Source organism: Hyperolius riggenbachi, chromosome 11 (genome assembly GCF_040937935.1).
Source record: "Hyperolius riggenbachi isolate aHypRig1 chromosome 11, aHypRig1.pri, whole genome shotgun sequence".
Classification (NCBI taxonomy): Eukaryota; Metazoa; Chordata; class Amphibia; order Anura; family Hyperoliidae; genus Hyperolius; species Hyperolius riggenbachi.
Genome location: NC_090656.1, coordinates 240,820,624 through 240,839,879, shown reverse-complemented (window position 1 = coordinate 240,839,879; position 19,256 = coordinate 240,820,624). Strand labels below are relative to the sequence as shown.

Genomic DNA, 19,256 nt, shown 5'->3' with positions numbered 1-19,256 from the left:
CCATCTGGCTGCTGAAAGGAAGGGGGGGGGGGGGGGGCATCTGGCTACATAATACTGTACTATAAAGCACATGGCTATTTGATTATTTTATTTTGAGGAACCTGACTAAATTTCTTTTGTCTGTAGGCATGTGCCTGTTTAATTATTTTATCTGGATACTTGTGACTACTTAATATTTTTATCTGGAGGCATGTAACTACTTTTTTTTCTTTGGCACCTAGTTTAATTATTTTATCTTATCTTAGTTAACCAAGGTAAAAGGAAAGTCCATAGACTTTAATTTTACCTTTCACACCCGACGCTGCGTTTCGATGCGTTGCGGTACGACGCACCCAGGCGCATTTTGTCGTCGGGAATCTGCGTTTCCCGGGGACAGGCAAAAATGGCGCACAGCGCCAATAGTGTCAGAATGGCGCTGCATTACAACGATATTTATCGTTTTATATGTTCAATTTTTTTAGCAGGGATCGGGCTGGAGAGGCAGCGGGCTGGCAGCGGGGTCGGGCTGGAGAGGCAGCGGGCAGTAGGCTGGCAGCGGGGGTCGGGCTGAAGAGGCAGCGGGGTGGAGGGAGGATTACGCAGCATGTGTATATTGTGTATACATTACCTTGTTCCGGCCGGCGATCGCTCCTTCACTCCATAGCTTACAGGAGTCCTGCATCCAGCCAATCACCATGCGGAAACTGAAGCCGCATGGTGATTGGCTGGATGCAGGACTCCTGTAAGCTATGGAGTGAAGGAGCGATCGCCGGCCGGAACAAGGTAATGTATACACAATATACACATGCTGCGTAATCCTCCCTCCACCCCGCTGCCTCTTCAGCCCGACCCCCGCTGCCAGCCCGCTGCCTCTCCACCCTGACACCGCTGCCTGCCCGCTGCCTCTCCAGCCCGACCCCCGCTGCCAGCCCGACCCCCTCTGCTAGCTCCCTGCATTTTTCAATGGCGCACCGTTCTGCTGTTTTATAAAACGCTATTTACCGTTTTAATGTATTTACATTAAAACGGTAAATAGCGTTTTATAATCGGCAGAACGGTGCGCCATTATTTCCTCCGCGCCATTTTTTACTGTATCCGCGTTTCCCCGTCGGGTTAATTGATACTACCCCCGCCACTCAGCATCGCACCGCAGATTCCCGACGACAGCCGCAGGCTAGAAAAACGCGTGTAGGAGAAGGGCTCCTGCACGCGTTGTTACATGTGAAACAGGCCTAAGGGAACCTGAAAAGATAGGAGTAGGGAGGCTGCCATCGTCACTCTCTATTAGCACAAAAGCCAGGAAACTGGCATGGTTTGATGCGCAGGCAATCCCTTTCATGGGGGGTGTTTAGAGGCCATGTAACTCTGTAATCTGGGGAACCTAGATGCTGTTGCTGGGAAAAAGGTCTGTATAAATTGTTGGGGGGGCGCCTGGTGATAGTGGGCCTTGGGTGGCAAAAAGTAGAAATCTGGCCCTGTAGGGGATTCCCCTACTGTGAGGCTGAACTCTAGGTGGCAGCACTGAGACCAGGTGGTGGTGGGTGCTGCAGGGATAGTGACAGGGGATTCCACTATGGTATAGCTGAACTCTGGGTAGCAGCAGTGAGTCCTGTTCATGGCACGGTGATATTAGTCTTAGGTGTAGGTAGGGGGTAGGTTAGTTTTAGGAATAGGTAGAGGGTAGGTAACTGTTAGGCTGAGATAGAGGAAAGTTGGATTTGGCATAGGTAGGCTTTCACCCCTGCCACACCCTTCCAGCCCCTGGTGATGTCTGTCTACTAACCTCTGCACTGATGTAGAGGCCAAGCAGCTGTCAGATGGGGAAAGCTGAATTTCTAAGCAACTATGGGCTTGATTCACAAAGCGATGCTAACCTACTTAGCACGTCTAACGTCTTTAGACGTGCTAACCAGGGTGCTAAGTAGGTTAGCACCGGATTTCTCAATCAGATCGCGCGCTAACTTTGCGCGCGCAAAGTTTTACGCGCGCAAAGTTTTATGCGCGAAAAGCTTGTTTAGACGTGCTAAGGGGGTTTTCACAGGCGTGCTAACAGTTAGCACCGCTTTGTGAATCAAGCCCTATAGGTCTCTGCCAGGACTCGGTGGATCTCCATTCTTGACAGGCTGCTTAAAGAGACTCTAAAACCTCTTTTTATTAGTCATTTATGCGGCAGAATGAGGTAATTAAACTCCCCAAACACCGGGGCAACATTTCACAACTTTCCAGGTCGTGGATTTTGCTGCCCAGGGAGGCAGAGCTTAGTGCTGTAGCTCCGCCTCCAGTCGCATCAATCTCCACCCAAATCTCCGCCTCTCCCCGCCCCTCTCAGTAAAAGAAGACCGAGAGGAGCGGGGAGAGGCGGCGATCAGCGGGGATAGACGCGAGTAGAGGCAGAGCTACAGCACAAATCTCCGCCTCTACATGGAAGCGCACCCCGAATTTTGCCCCGAGAATTTGAGGGGATTAATTACCTCATTCTGCCACGGGAATTTAGTGTTTTAGCTAGGCTGATACTGCTTTACATAAATGGCTAATAAAAAGAGGATTTTTGAAAGGCTTTAGACTCTTTAATACACAGCAAGGTCAGTTTATGTCAAGTCCCTCCCCGGCCTACAGCCATACTCAGCTATTTGTTTAAAAATACAAAAACAATGAAAAAAATATTATATAAGGTAGCAAGTTTCAAAAGTGCACACCCCATACACAGTTATAACATTGTTACTGTAATTTCAGATGGGGCATGGCAGAGGTGAAAGAGGCTCCAGCTTCAGGGCGCAGTGTAGGAGGGGGCACAGGGCGGGGCCGAGGCAGAGGCAAAAGAGGCTCCAGCTTCAGGGCGCAGTGTAGGAGGGGACACAGGGCGGGGCCGAGGCAGAGGCAAAAGAGGCTCCAGCTTCAGGGCGCAGTGTAGGAGGGGACACAGGGCGGGGCCGAGGCAGAGGCAAAAGAGGCTCCAGCCTCAGGGCGCAGTGTAGGAGGGGCACACAACTCACTCAGCTATCATTCCCATCACCCTCCTCCCTCCCAATAACATCACACACCATAATATTGTACAGGGCCAGGCAGAGGCGAGAGAGGCTCCAGCCTTCGGGCGCTGTGTAGGAGGGGGCGCAGGGCGAGGCAGAGGCGAGAGAGGCTCCAGCCTTCGGGCGCTGTGTAGGAGGGGGCACAGGGCGGGGCCGAGGCAGAGGCAAAAGAGGCTCCAGCTTCAGGGCGCAGTGTAGGAGGGGACACAGGGCGGGGCCGAGGCAGAGGCAAAAGAGGCTCCAGCCTCAGGGCGCAGTGTAGGAGGGGCACACAACTCACTCAGCTATCATTCCCATCACCCTCCTCCCTCCCAATAACATCACACACCATAATATTGTACAGGGCCAGGCAGAAGCGAGAGAGGCTCCAGCCTTCGGGCGCTGTGTAGGAGGGGGCGCAGGGCGAGGCAGAGGCGAGAGAGGCTCCAGCCTTCGGGCGCTGTGTAGGAGGGGGCACAGGGCGGGGCCGAGGCAGAGGCAAAAGAGGCTCCAGCTTCAGGGCGCAGTGTAGGAGGGGACACAGGGTGGGGCCGAGGCAGAGGCAAAAGAGGCTCCAGCCTCAGGGCGCAGTGTAGGAGGGGCACACAACTCACTCAGCTATCATTCCCATCACCCTCCTCCCTCCCAATAACATCACACACCATAATATTGTACAGGGCCAGGCAGAGGCGAGAGAGGCTCCAGCCTTCGGGCGCTGTGTAGGAGGGGGCGCAGGGCGAGGCAGAGGCGAGAGAGGCTCCAGCCTTCGGGCGCTGTGTAGGAGGGGGCACAGGGCGGGGCCGAGGCAGAGGCAAAAGAGGCTCCAGGCTCAGGGCGCAGTGTAGGAGGGGGCACAGGGCGGGGCCGAGGTGAAAGAGGCTCCAGCCTCAGGGCGCAGTGTAGGAGGGGGCACAGGGCGGGGCCGAGGCAGAGGCAAAAGAGGCTCCAGCCTCAGGGCGCAGTGTAGGAGGGGCACACAACTCACTCAGCTATCATTCCCATCACCCTCCTCCCTCCCAATAACATCACACACCATAATATTGTGCAGGGCCAGGCAGAGGCGAGAGAGGCTCCAGCCTCAGGGCGCAGTGTAGGAGGGCGCGCACAACTCACTCAGCTATCATTTCCATCACCCTCCTCCCTCTCAATAACATCACACACCATAATACTGTACAGGGAAAGGCAGAGGCGAGAGAGGCTCCAGCCTCAGGGCGGAGTGTAGGAGGGGGCGCAGGGCCGTACTGATGCAGAGGCGAGAGAGGCTCCAGCCTCAGGGTGCAGTGTAAGAGGAGGGCGCAGCGCAGTAACGGGCCGAGGCAGAGGCGAGAGAGGCTCCAGCCTCAGGGCGCAGTGTAGGAGGGGATGCAGGGCCGAGGCAGAGGCGAGAGAGGCTCCAGCCTCAGTGCGCAGTGTAGGAGGGGGGCGCAGGGCCGGGCCGAGGCATGGGCTGGAGAGGCTCCAGCCTCGGGGCGCAGTGTAGGAGGGGGCGCACAACTCACTCAGCTATCATTCCCCTATTGTGTTTAAAGCAGAGAGAAATAAGAAAAGGGGATACATGGCAGTGACTGCAAGCCAGATAACCAGAGATTAAGGTGTGTGTGTGTGTGTGGGGGGGGGGGGGGGGGGGGGGGGTTGAGGGCCCTAGGGCACCTCTTAGTCTAATAGCAATCAGTGTAATGGCTGGGGTGGGAGAGGTGCACTTTGGTTTCTCAGCTTTGGGTGCTGGAGGACCTTGTCCTGGCTCTGGATGGGAGGTACAAATACATTTTATTTTTAATCTAATTTTATTTATCTAGGAGTTCAGAATAAAATATATACTCTTTTTTTTATTCCTTTAACAGCTGATTCAAATAAAAATCTGATTTTATCCATCCTGAAAGAATTTGCATCAATGACTTGCATACAATTCATAAGCCAAACTACAGAGGGCGACTACGTCAACTTTGAAAGCGGCGGTGGGTAAGTATCGTGCATGAGTAACGTTAGAGAGGCTTCTTATAGATTCTCGCTACATGCTTTGCTCCAAATCCAAAGATTTGTTTTCTCTGTGTTTATAAATGAGAATTGCAGCTAGTGGCGCTTAGACATTAATTTGGGAGCTGTCAAAAGATGGAGATCAAATTCCTCAAAAACAGTGTAATTCAGCCACCAGCAACAGCTTACATCTTACCCCTGAGCCCACCCTACAGGGACTTTTGCAGGAGCAAGGTGAGATGTTTTTCTGGTTTTTCGGCTTGGCCTTGCACTCAAATTTCCTGGTGCCTTAATTACATGCATGCCGCCCACCTGGTATCTTTAAGAAGTAGGTTAAGGTACCTTCTTGAAAAAGTACAGTAAGCCTGTGGAGTACACCAGTGCTGCTCGGATACCCCTTTTCAAAATCCGGATTGAATTCGGATCCGGATACCCAGATATCTGATCCAAATCGAATATCCGGGTTTGAAATTTTGGAATCCGAATCCGAATCGAATATCCGAACCCAGTATTCCAGATATCCGCCCGGATTCGGATGTCCGGGTAGAAAAAAAAGTGGCCTTTAAATTGCTTTTAAAATGTTTTTTTTAGGGTAAACGAGGCATGTAGCATCATTTTTTTTTTTAAAGGGAAACACTAATTGATGATGTGGGGACTTAAAATCCCCCCCCCCCCCCCCAAAAAAAAATGGCTGTCAATTAACATTAGGCCTAGGTTCCAGACAGCGGTCGTGCAGCCCACATTGTGTCCAAAGTCCAACCGCACAACTGGGACATGACAGTTTTCAGCCCAGACACCTCCAAAAAATTACACAGCAATTGTGTTTTGGGTTAAATATAGGTGGTATCAGCACAGCAGCAGTGGCCTGTGGCACCCTGGCGGTGGGAGCAGCAAAGGCAGCAGGAGCAGGGCAATGCAGCAGCAGCAGGTGTAACGTCTGCCAGAAGCATGCCGGACGTGGCAGTGGCAGTGGCACTTGGCACTTGCCACTTGTCACGTGGCACTTGACACGTGACAGGTGGTACTTGTCACGTGGCACGTGTCATGTGGCATGTGTCACGTGACATGTGCCACATGACACGTGACAAGTGCCACGTGACACATGATACGTGACAAGTGACACATGACAAGTGCCACGTGTCACATGCCAAGTGCCACGTGTCACGTGCCACGTGCCACATGCCAAGTGACACGTGTCAAGTTCCACGTGCCCGGTGCCATGTGCCAAGTGCCACGGGCCAAGTGCCACTAGCTACCTAATAAACAATATAACAATAATGTAGTGATAGTGAAGGGGTTAATCACTGAACAGCTTTAGGTTTATCACTGTATACAGCACTTGCTAGGCCAGCAGCACTGGAGCATGTCTCTCAGTGAGCAGTCACAAGCAAGGACGATATGTCTCATCATGGCACCCCTCCTTATTATGCAGGGGGGCTGGCCAGGGTTCCTTTCTGTGATTAGGTAATAGGGCTTATGCTGGGAGCCCTCTGATTGGCTCAATGAGGTCAGGTGGGGCTGGCCAGGGTACCTTTCTGTGATTGGTTGCTAGAGCTTCTGCTGGGAGCCCCTGGGAGCCCTCTGATTGGCTCAATTACATCATAGACGTCCTCTTCTTAGTTACAGTATCTCAATAGTCGGATATCTGTGGATATCCGCTGATATCCGCGGATATCCGGATTGCCTGACAACTATCCACGGATTGCTATCCGGATTTGGGCCCAGGTATCCGGAATCCAAATCCGGTCAAATAGCTGAAAAAGTTCGGATTATCTGGGTAACTCGGATATTCGAAATCTTGCTGAGCACCACTGGAGAACACAAATGTGGGTTGCAACACTCGTAACCACAGTGTAATTGGCAGCGAGGAAACCCCTCCTCACTCGGGCTCTTGGTTCCTTCAGCTGGATGGGTCATGCTCCCCAAGAAATGTGTGGTAGAAAGTTTAAGAAACTTAGAAACTTTAAAAAACTTCAAACAGACCGTCCCCAAGTGAAATGGGGGCTGTTGAACAAGTAAAGTGGGGTGGAGAAGGCAAAATTATGAAAAGGGGTGAGGTTGTGCATCCCTAAAAACATGCTGCAATTGACTGGTTAATCGCTCAGGCATGCACTACCTCTATTAGGCTGAAAATGCATGCAGTTCCTCCACACTATACTAAATGTGGCATTTGGTTTGGACGCAGGGCATGCATTTTCAGCCTAATAGAGGTGGTGCATGCCTGAGCGATGAACCAGTCAACTGCAGCATGTTTTTAGGGATGCGCAACCTCCCCCCCTTTTCATAATTTGCTAGTATGTAACTACCAGGTTAGCTGCTCCCAGCCCGTATTCCTGAGTTTCCCGTTTGCATGGTAAGTTATAGTAGTTATGCATATCTTGTGCATTTGATTTGCATCTGATTTGAATGCAAAGTGTGCAGAAAGCTTATTAGAGGTGCTGCACATGTGAGCTGTTGGTCATTTCAGATGCAGCCTTTGTGGTATGTGCTGGCCCTCTCATCGCTGGGGTGGAGAAGGCACCGAAAAAAATATTGTGGTAATTGTTAACTAGTAGAAATAAATCTTACCTCCAAGTAAACAGGCTACTAGGATAGGAGGCGCCCTTAGAAGTAGTAAATATGGGTGTATGTTCCTATTTACTACTTCTAAGGGCGCCTCCTATGCTTCTAGTAGCCGGTTTACCACCGCACCTCGTGGGGATTTCACTACACCTCAGTGGAGTGAAGCCTTTTTCTTAAAGAGACACTGAAGCGAAAAAAAAATGATGATATTATGATTTGTATGTGTAGTGCAGCTTAAGGTCCGTACACACGTCGGACTGGAGGCAACGACGGGTCCGTCGTTGCCTCCCGCTGGGTGGGCGTTCCAACGACAGTCCGGCGTGTGTACGCACTGTCGGCGGACTGATACGGCTGTTTCTGAGCGATCCGCCCGGCGGATCACTCAGGAACAGCCGTATCAGTCCGCCGACAGTGCGTACACACGCCGGACTGTCGTTGGAACGCCCACCCAGCGGGAGGCAACGACGGACCCGTCGTTGCCTCCAGTGCGACGTGTGTACGGACCTTAAGAAATAAAACATTAAGATCAGATACATCAGTCTAATTGTTTCCAGTACAGGAAGAGTTGAGAAACTCCAGTTGTTATCTCAATGCAAACAAGCCATTAAGCTCTCCGACTAAGTTAGTGGTGGAGAGGGCTGTTATCTGACTTTTATTATCTCAACTGTAAGTGAACTGTTTACTTTTCCTCTGCCAGAGGAGAGGTCATTACTTCACAGACTGCTCTGAAAGAATCATTTTGAATGCTGAGTGTTGTGTAATCTGCACATATTATAGAGTGATGCAATGTTAGAAAAAACACTATATACCTGAAAATAAAAATATGAGAATATTTTCTTTGCTGCTAATCTTCTAGTAATTATTCATAGTACACAACCAATTCACTATATCATATTTTTTTTTTCCGCTTCAGTGTCTCTTTAAAGGAGTTATCAGGTTAGTATTACCAAAATAAGCGCTTCTTACCCGGGACTTCCTCCAGCCCCATGCTCCAAGCATGTCCCTCGCCGCAGCTCTGCACACAGCCGTTTGCTGCAGCTCCCTCCCAGTCCCCGGCGATGACGTCTGGCCGACCTCCAGGTCAATCACCGCCACGTGGACCGGAGCGGACTGCGCAGGTGCAGTAGTTCTGCACCTGTGCAGCCGCTCCGGTCCACGTGGCGGTGATTGACAGCGCCGCTCGTGCAGGCGCAGTGCAGGCCGACCAGGAGGTCGGCCGGATGTGATCGCCAGTGACCGGGAGGGAGCTGCGGCGAACGGCTGCGTGCAGAGCTGCGGCGAGGGACATGCTGGGAACTTAGGGCTGGAGGAAGCCCCCGGGTAAGTATCGCTTATTTTGGTAATATTAGCCTGATAACTCCTTTAAGGAGCAGCGACCGATCCTTTGAAAGACAGAGTGGGGACGGGACTTCCCCACATACCTAGATGAATGGTTGCCTGTTTGAGCAACCAACACTTGTGAGTATAATTTACTCTTATCCTCTGCTAAAAAACCTACGATAATACACCAGAACTGGCTCCCGGTGTACCTGTGTTTTTTTTTCATTTCTATAGTTCTACCTCCAAGTAAGGACAAACGCCTATATATGGGTTAAAGATAACTTATTGGTCAGACGCTAAAAGATAACGGGCTTGATTTCACAACAGTGATAGCTGAGTTATCACGCCTAAAAGCTTTGCACGTGCAAATATGCGTGCAAGACATTTTGTGCACGTGTTGCGTGTGTATTGTTTTAGCGCTCATGCGTTAACTTTTTCGCGTGTACACCGTTACGCCATACGCGTGATAAGTCTGCTTTGCACGTGAAAACTACGGCGCTTCACATGTTAACCTATTAGAGTGTATGCTTACCATGCCCGTGCTAAGCTGGTTTGCATGCGATGTAATGCGTGCAAGACTTTACACGCGCAAACTATTGACTTCACACAAAGTCATTATTTGCGCGCGTAAAGCTTTACGCGCATGATATCACGTGCAAAGCAGCATGCTAAGTGTTAGCACTCTTTTGTGAATCAAGCCCAATGTGTTTTGCAGCTTGCAGTCCACTTCCTAAGATCAGTAAAAAGAAGTGAGTAACTGAGTAATTGTGTGTTATGGTTAGAAAAAATGGGTGCAGCCAACACCAGCCGAATACATACCCGGGCAACACCGGGTCATTGGTGGGCAGAGCCAACACCAGCCAAATACATACCCGGGCAACGCCGGGTCATCGGTGGGCAGAGCCAACACCAGCCAAATACATACACGGGCAACGCCGGGTCATCGGTGGGTGGAGCCAACACCAGCCAAATACATACCCGAGCAACGCCGGGTCATTGGTGGGCAGAGCCAACACCAGCCAAATACATACCCGGGCAACGCCGGGTCATTGGTGGGCAGAGCCAACACCAGCCAAATACATACCCGAGCAACGCCGGGTCATTGGTGGGCAGAGCCAACACCAGCCAAATACATACCCGGGCAACACCGGGTCATTGGTGGGCAGAGCCAACACCAGCCAAATACATACACGGGCAACGCCGGGTCATTGGTGGGCAGAGCCAACACCAGCCAAATACATACCCGGGCAACACCGGGTCATTGGTGGGCAGAGCCAACACCAGCCAAATACATACACGGGCAACGCCGGGTCATCGGTGGGCAGAGCCAACACCAGCCAAATACATACACGGGCAACGCCGGGTCATTGGTGGGCAGAGCCAACACCAGCCAAATACATACCCGAGCAACGCCGGGTCATTGGTGGGCAGAGCCAACACCAGCCAAATACATACCCGGGCAACGCCGGGTCATCGGTGGGCAGAGCCAACACCAGCCAAATACATACCCGAGCAACGTCGGGTCATCGGTGGGCAGAGCCATCACCAGCCAAATACATACATGGGCAATGCCGGGTCATCGGTGGGTGGAGCCAAAACCAGCCAAATACATACCCGAGCAACGTCGGGTCATCGGTGGGCAGAGCCATCACCAGCCAAATACATACCCGGGCAACGCCGGGTCATCGGTGGGCAGAGCCAACACCAGCCAAATACATACACGGGCAACGCCGGGTCATCGGTGGGTGGAGCCAACACCAGCCAAATACATACCCGAGCAACGTCGGGTCATCGGTGGGCAGAGCCATCACCAGCCAAATACATACATGGGCAATGCCGGGTCATCGGTGGGTGGAGCCAAAACCAGCCAAATACATACCCGAGCAACGCCGGGTCATTGGTGGGCGGAGCCAACACCGGCCAAATACACACTCGGACAACGCCGGGTCATCGGTGGGCAGAGCCATCACCAGCCAAATACATACATGGGCAATGCCGGGTCATCGGTGGGTGGAGCCAACACCAGCCGAATACATACCCGGGCAACACCGGGTCATTGGTGGGCAGGGCCAACACCAGCCAAATACATACCCGGGCAACGCCGGGTCATCGGTGGGCAGAGCCAACACCAGCCAAATACATACACGGGCAACGCCGGGTCATCGGTGGGTGGAGCCAACACCAGCCAAATACATACCCGAGCAACGCCGGGTCATTGGTGGGCAGAGCCAACACCAGCCAAATACATACCCGGGCAACGTCGGGTCATTGGTGGGCGGAGCCATCACCAGCCAAATACATACACGAGCAACGTCGGGTCATCGGTGGGCAGAGCCAACACCAGCCAAATACATACATGGGCAATGCCGGGTCATCGGTGGGTGGAGTCAACACCAGCCAAATACATACCCGGGCAACGCCGGGTCATCGGTGGGCAGAGCCAACACCAGCCAAATACATACCCGAGCAACGTCGGGTCATCGGTGGGCAGAGCCAACACCAGCCAAATACATACATGGGCAATGCCGGGTCATCGGTGGGTGGAGTCAACACCAGTCAAATACATACCCGAGCAACGCCGGGTCATTGGTGGGCAGAGCCAACACCGGCCAAATACACACTCGGACAACGCCGGGTCATCGGTGGGCAGAGCCATCACCAGCCAAATACATACACGGGCAACGTCGGGTCATCGGTGGGCAGAGCCATCACCAGCCAAATACATACACGGGCAACGTCGGGTCATCGGTGGGCAGAGCCATCACCAGCCAAATACATACACGGGCAACGCCGGGTCATCGGTGGGTGGAGCCAACACCAGCCAAATACATACCCGGGCAACGCCGGGTCATCGGTGGGTGGAGCCAACACCAGCCAAATACATACCCGAGCAACGCCGCGTCATTGGTGGGCGGAGCCAACACCGGCCAAATACATACCCGGACAACGCCGGGTCATCGGTGGGCAGAGCCATCACCAGCCAAATACATACCCAGGCAACGTCGAGTCATCGGTGGGCAGAGCCATCACCAGCCAAATACATACCCGGACAACGCCGGGTCATCGGTGGGCAGAGCCATCACCAGCCAAATACATACCCGGGCAATGTCGAGTCATCGGTGGGCAGAGCCATCACCAGCCAAATACATACCCGGGCAATGTCGAGTCATCGGTGGACAGAGCCAACACCAGCCAAATACATACACGAGCAACGCCGGGTCATTGGTGGGCGGAGCCAACACCGGCCAAATACATACCCGGGCAACGCCGGGTCATTGGTGGGCGGAGCCAACACCGGCCAAATACATACCCGGACAACGCCGGGTCATCGGTGGGCAGAGCCATCACCAGCCAAATACATACCCGGGCAACGTCGGGTCATCGGTGGGCAGAGCCATCACCAGCCAAATACATACACGAGCAACGCCGGGTCATTGGTGGGCGGAGCCAACACCGGCCAAATACATACCCGGGCAACGTCGGGTCATTGGTGGGCGGAGCCAACGCCCGCCAAATACATACCCGAGCAACGCCGGGTAATTTAACTGGAAAACTGTAAACTGCAACCATTCTTACACTGTTAATGGCGGGGTTCTCAAACTTTGCACAGTTGGTCACTGGGTGACTGGGATTAATATTCACAAAAGTGGGTGGAGCCTACAAAAGGTAGTTCGTGCAAATTTCAGCTGTTCGCATCCGCGGACGTCCGCGAACACATAGCGCGTTTGACCCGCCTCCTATACCTTATCATTGGGCTAAACTTTGACCCTATACAACACAGTCAGCAGACACATGGCAGCCAATCAGGCCATCTTCTCAGTCTCTGTCTGCTGCTATAGTGAGAGAAAGGGAGAGACCTTGGTGGAGAAAGGGAAAGCGTTAATTAGGCTCTTGTTAGCTTGCTCCTCACTGAAATTTGTTGCTGAAAGCACCCCAAAAAAGCTCTTTTGAGGGCTAATATTCTTCTGATGTGTTTTTTTTCCTTTTTGTGTGTGACACTGACACTGCATAGATACAGCCCTGCAGAGCCGGGACAAGGTCTTCCAGCACCCAAGGCTGAGACACCAAAGTGCGCCCCTCCATCCCTCCCACCCCAGCCGTCACACACTGATTGCTATTAGACTAAGAGGGCCACAGGGCCCACAACCTCCCCAACACCTTAATATCTAGTTATCTGGCTTGCAGTCACTGCCATGTATCCCCTTTTTCTTATTTATTTCTGCTTTAAACACAATTAGGAATGACAGCTGAATGAATTGTGAGCCCCCTCCTACACTGCGCCCTGAGGCTGGAGCCTCTCCAGCCTATGCCTCGGCCCGGCCCTGCTATTCAGTAAGAAGTATAGAGAAACGCACTATACAAAACCCCTATCAGGGCAGCCCCCCCCCCCCCCCCAGCATCTTCAAGAAGGCCCTCAAAACTCACTTTTTCACTCTGGCCTACCTCCCTCCCCCTCACTAGTGCTCTAAACCCGCAGCTGAACTCTGGTCCCCTACCTTTTGTGTCCCCACCTCTCCCTCTAGATTGTAAGCCTTTGGGCAGGGTGCTCCTCCTTATATCTCCTTAAAGTTTAAAAGTGTATCCATTCAAGTGCAAGTTATGCACTGACTGCCAGGTATAATGTGCAGTCATAGATGCAGTGAAAGGTATGCAGTGACTGCAAACAGCCGTTGTATAGTGACGGCTGTGCTGGACTGGTGCGCACCATGACGAGAGTGCAGGTGATGGTGGCTTTTCAGCCCATATGCTCGCCCGGCTGATGTAGCTGAATGACAGAACAGTGACTGTCCAGCTGATCAAATTTGGTCTGACCACAATGAAACAACGACCTTATTATCTTTGGTGTGCCACCCCCACCCCAGACACTCAAATAGCCGGCGGTCATTGCTTCATTGTGATGCGCAAGCCCCTTCACCGCGGCAAGGTAATGATCACGAAGGGGGATGGGCACATGTACACGCACCAGAAAAATTAGTGTAGCGGCCGCTGCTAGCAGCGGCCTTAAAAATTCTGGAATTCGCCTAGAGTCCTGGACCCTGTTGGTAGTGGCGGAGAAGGCAGTCAAGCAGCCTGCAGAGATGCTGTGTGTGGGGACTGACTTAGTCTTCGGTCGTGCAGTAGCCCTCCGTGATCCATTCCTCATTCATTTTGATAAAGGTCAGGTACTGAACACTGTCGTGACTTAGGCGACTTCTCTTCTCAGTAACTATGCCTCCAGCTGCACTGAAGGTCCTTTCTGACAGGACGCTTGCGGCAGGGCAAGAGAGAAGTTGTATGGCAAATTGGGACAGCTCTGGCCACAGGTCAAGCCTGCGCAACCAGTAGTCCAAGGGTTCATCGTCGCTTTTCGCAGAGTCTACATCCACACTCAAGGCCAGGTAGTCGGCTACCTGCCGGTCCAGGCGTTGGTGGAGGGTGGATCTGGAAGGACTATGGTGAGGAGTTGGACTAAAGAACGTCCGCATGTCCGACATCACCCTGAGATCGCTGGAGCGTCCTGTTCTTGCCTGCGTGGACTTGGGAGGAGGAGGGTTACTGCCAGGGGTACCTTGATTGCGTTGTGCAGCCACATCACCCTTAAACGCATTGTAAAGCATCATCGACAGCTTGTTCTGCAAGTGCTGCATCCTTTCCGCCTTTTGTTGAGTTGCTAAGAGGTCCGCCACTTTGTGCCTGTACCGAGGGTCTAGTAGCGTGGCCACCCAGTACAGGTCATTCGTCTTGAGTTTTTTGATACGGGGTCCCTCAACAGGCTGGACAACATGAAAGAGGACATCTGCACAAAGCTGGATGCAGATGTACTCTCCATCTCCTCTTGCTCTTCCTCAGTGACGGGACGCAACTCCTCTTCCTCCCCCCAGCCACGAACCATTCCACGGGAACGTGGAGAAGCAGAAGCCCCCTGAGATGGCTGCCACGGTTGTTCTCCTTCCGCCGCCTCTTCCTCCTCCACAGAAACACCTTCCTCATCATCACCATCATCAGAGTCTGACTCCTCTCCTTCCCCACACGACTCCTCTTCTTCCTCCTCCTCCCCCCTCTGTGCTGCCACAGGTGTTGTGGGAACATCGGGTTCGTGTGTAAATGGCTCCCACGACTCCTGCTGCCGTAACTCTTCTCGTTCACGCTCCTCCACAGCTGTATCCACCACTCTACGCACAGCATGCTCCAGGAAGTAGGCGTAGGGGATCAAGTCGCTGATGGTGCCCTCATCGCGACTCACCAGTTTGGTCACCTCCTCAAAGGGCTCCATGACCCTGCATGCATTTCGCATCAGTGTCCAGTTGTTGGGCCACAACATCCCCATCCTCCCAGATTGTGTTCTTGTACTGTAATGATACAGGTACTGGGTGACGGCTTTCTCCTGGTCTAGCAGGCAAGAGAACATCAGCAGGGTGGAATTCCAGCGAGTCGGGCTATCGCAAATCAGGCATCTCACCGGCAAGTTGTTTCTACGCTGAATGTCCGCAAAGCGTGCCATGGCCTTGTAAGAGCGCCTGAAATGCCCACACAACTTCCTGGCCTGCTTCAGGACGTCCTCTAAGCCTGGGTACTTGGACACAAATCTTTGCACAACCAGATTCAGCACATGTGCCATGCAGGGTATGTGTGTTAGCTTTCCCAAATTCAACGCAGCAATGAGATTGCTGCCGTTGTCACACACCACGTTGCCGATCTCAAGCTTGTGTGGGGTCAGCCATTGCTCCACCTGTTTGTTAAGAGCAGCCAGGAGAGCTGCTCCAGTGTGACTCTCCGCTTTCAGGCAAGACATGTCTAACACTGCGTGACACCGTCGTACCTGGCATGCAGCATAGGCCCTGGGGTGCTGGGGCTGTGTAGCTGGAGAGGAGATCGCGGCACCAGCCAAGGAGGAGGAGGAGGACGACAGCGAAGTGGTGGTAGCAGGTGGAGAGGAGGTGGCTGGAGGCCTGCCTGCAAGCCGTGGAGGTGTGACAAGTCAGTCCTCTGCACAGCCACGTACTCCCTGCTTGCTGCCATCGGTCACCAGGTTGACCCAATGGGCTGTGTATGTAATGTAGTGGCCCTGCCCGTGCTTGGCAGACCAGGCATCCGTGGTCAGGTGGACCCTTGACCCAACGCTGTGTGCCAGAGATGACACCACTTGCTTCTCAACTGCACGGTACAGTTTGGGTATGGCCTTTTGTGAAAAATAATTGCGGCCTGGTATCTTCCACTGTGGTGTACCAATGGCCACAAACTTACGGAAAGCCTCCGACTCCACCAGCTTGTATGGTAATAGCTGGCGAGCTAATAGTTCCGCCATGCCAGCTGTCAGACGCCGGGCAAGAGGGTGACTGGCAGACATTTGCTTCTTATGCTCAAATACTTCCTTCACGGACAGCTGGGTACTGCTGTGGGCAGAGGAGAAGGAACCGCTGAAGGGAAGAGGCGGTGTGGAGGAGGGTGGCTGTGAAGGTGCAAGGGAGAAAGTGGATGAAGACGATACACCTGAAGGAGGAAGAGGAGGAGGGTGGCTTGTCTTTTGAGGGGTGCTGCTTTTCCTCAGGTGTTCTTGCCATAGCTGTTTGAGCCTTCTCTCCAGGTGCCTTCGTAAGGCACTTGTCCCTACGTGAGAATTGGCCTTTCCACGGCTCAATTTTTGCTGGCAGAGACAACAGATGGCTTTGCTCCGATCTGAGACACACACGTTAAAAAATGTCCAAACCGCTGAACCCCCCTGGGGTGATGGCGCTAGGGTGGCATCAGCAGCTGACGTTGAAGGGCATGTTGGCTGGCTGGCCATAGCTGGTGATACATGGCACCGGACACTGCCCCCAGCTGTTTCTGAGGACGAGCTCCCTCTGCTTCTATCATGGAGTCGTCTCCTCCTACTCCTCTCTGACTCCTCCTCTGAACTGTCCCCCTGGTCATCTCCTCTACCAGGAACATATGTGGTATCCGTATAATCGTCATCATAATCCTCCTGGCCAGCTGCGCTTTCCTCAGACACCTCCTCAAGTGCACCAACTTCAGGTGGTCCATCATCCACATCCACACACGTTCCGTCCATACTATCGCCACCTAACTCAGACGTATGAGGTGATGTACCTGCGCCTTCTTGTTGTTGTTGCAGTAGTGGCTGGGAATCAGTGATTTCACCACCACCACCACCAAATAACTCCTGCAAAGTGTCAAATGCAGTGGATGTGGTGCTTGTTGTAGCGCTGGTGGCTGCTGGAGATAAGGTGTTCTGTGTTAAATACTCAATCACCTCCTCACGATTTTGGGAAGTGATGGCACGTGCCTTCTTCTGAGCACTGTATTTTGGGGCAGGTCCGCACGAAATCACAGCAACACCACCTCGCACAGACCTGCCGGTGCCTGGTGGCCTTCCTCTGGGTCTGCCTCTACCTCTTTCTCTACCTGGTTTGTCCATTTTGTCCATCTCGGGGGTATGCTAGCTATATGCAGTGAGGTGGGTTCTCACTCAACACAACAAGTAGTTAGATGCAGTGAGCTGGGTTCACTCAACACAACGTTAGGTATATGCAGTGATGAGGTGGGTTAAGTAAACACAACAGGTACTGGGTAGTTAGATGCAGTGATCTGAGTTCACTGAACAGTAAAGGTACTTAAGATGCAGTGAGGTGGGTTCTCACTCAACACAACAGGTAGTTAGATGCAGTGAGGTGTCCAGGTGGGTTCACACTCAACACAACAGGTAGTTAGATGCAGTGAGCTGGGTTCACTCAGCACAACGCTAGGTATATGCAGTTATGAGGTGGGTTAAGTAAACACAACAGGTACTGGGTAGTTAGATGCAGTGAGCTGGGTTCACTGAACAGTAAAGGTACTTAAGATGCAGTGAGGTAGGTTCTCACTCAACACAACAGGTAGTTAGATGCGGTGAGGTGTCCAGGTGGGTTCACACTCAACACAACAGGTAGTTAGATGCAGTGAGCTGGGTTCACTCAACACAACGCTAGGTATATGCAGTGATGAGGTGGGTAAAGTAAACACAACAGGTACTGGGTAGTTAGATGCAGTGAGCTGGGTTCACTCAACAGTAAAGGTACTTAAGATGCAGTGAGGTGGGTTCTCACTCAACTCAACAGGTAGTTAGATGCAGTGAGGTGGCCAGGTTAGTTCTCACTCAACACAGCAGGTAGTTAGATGCAGTGAGGTGGCCAGGTGGGTTCTCACTCAACACAACAGGTAGTTAGATGCAGTGAGCTGGGTTCACTCAACACAACGCTAGGTATATGCAGTGATGAGGTGGGTTAAGTAAACACAACAGGTACTGGGTAGTTATATGCAGTGAGCTGGGTTCACTCCACACAAAGCTAGGTATATGCAGTGATGAGGTGGGTTAAGTAAACACAACAGGTACTGGGGTATATGCAGTACTGGGTAGTACAATGTGCAGCTCCCTGTCACACACACAGGTAGTCACTGAATGTGCTGGGCTGCTGGCAGTGGCACACACACTATCAATTAGCAAGGCTGTGCATGCAACAAAAGTGTCAGTTTGACACACAGAAAAAAAAAAATATGTACAGGATGAGCTCTGAAAAGAGCTGTTGCTGTTGATGGGTGCTTTAAAAGCAATAATAATCAGTCAAGAGCAAGCAAAGCAGCCTAGAACCTAACTAATCCGTCCCTAGGAGAAAAAGTCTGCAGCAGCTGTCCCTTTCCTCTCTCTAGCAGGCACACGAGTGACTGTAATGGCCGCCGGAGGCTGCCTTATATAAGGGGGGGGGGCTCCAGGGCTTAGTGTAGCCTGAATGGCTACAATGTGCCTGCTGACTGTGTTGCAGAGGGTCAAAGTTGACCCTCATAGTGCATTATGGGGCGAATCGAACTTCCGCAAAAGTTTGCCTGGTGCAGGCGAACGCGAACCCCCTAAGTTCGCCTGGAACCGTTCGCTACATCTCTATTCACAACTTGAGAAGGCACATGTGTTTGTACACAGCACAAGTTCTTTATGGCACCAAACAGGTCAGCACTTGTCGGCAGGTATTAGCTCTGGAATTACCACAGTTCTTAAAGTAACATATCAGGAAAAAAAATTGTAGAATTTTATAAATAGCTGTTAAATTTTCAATAAAAAAACAAACAAAAACCCTTATTTTTCCATTTTCATCATCATCGCCTGCACTCTTGCCAACGTGCGCACGAGCACACCCATCACTACACAAACATGTCCGCCGAGAGGGCTGAGAGTGTCAACTAATGACAACCCTTTGTGGCGGTTTGCGGTGGTGCGTTAAACAGTGAGTTTGGTCTGTCAGTGTGAAGCAGTACATTACTTACACTATCTGCTGATCCATGTCTACACACGCAAGATGTACTCAAGCACTTTTGGCCTCCAATTCAGGAATGCGATGTGATTTCTGCCCTTTAGGGATCGTAACCCTGCTCTATGTCAAATCCGTAATTTTCCCGGGGACATTT

General features: G+C 52.2%; 2 protein-coding genes across 4 annotated transcripts in view; one reads left to right on the top strand and one right to left on the bottom strand.

Annotated features, from left to right (window-relative positions):
* The window catches only part of LOC137538746 (low choriolytic enzyme-like), a 1,161,243-nt gene that overhangs the window by 583,626 nt on the left and 558,361 nt on the right, over positions 1-19,256 (bottom strand). The window lies entirely within an intron of this gene.
* LOC137537974 (astacin-like metalloendopeptidase) overlaps positions 1-19,256 on the top strand; it is a 192,307-nt gene that overhangs the window by 57,193 nt on the left and 115,858 nt on the right. The window contains exon 4 of the mRNA XM_068259895.1: positions 4,826-4,943. Within this exon, the coding sequence (XP_068115996.1) occupies positions 4,826-4,943 (118 nt within the window). The remainder of the gene's footprint in view (positions 1-4,825; positions 4,944-19,256) is intronic.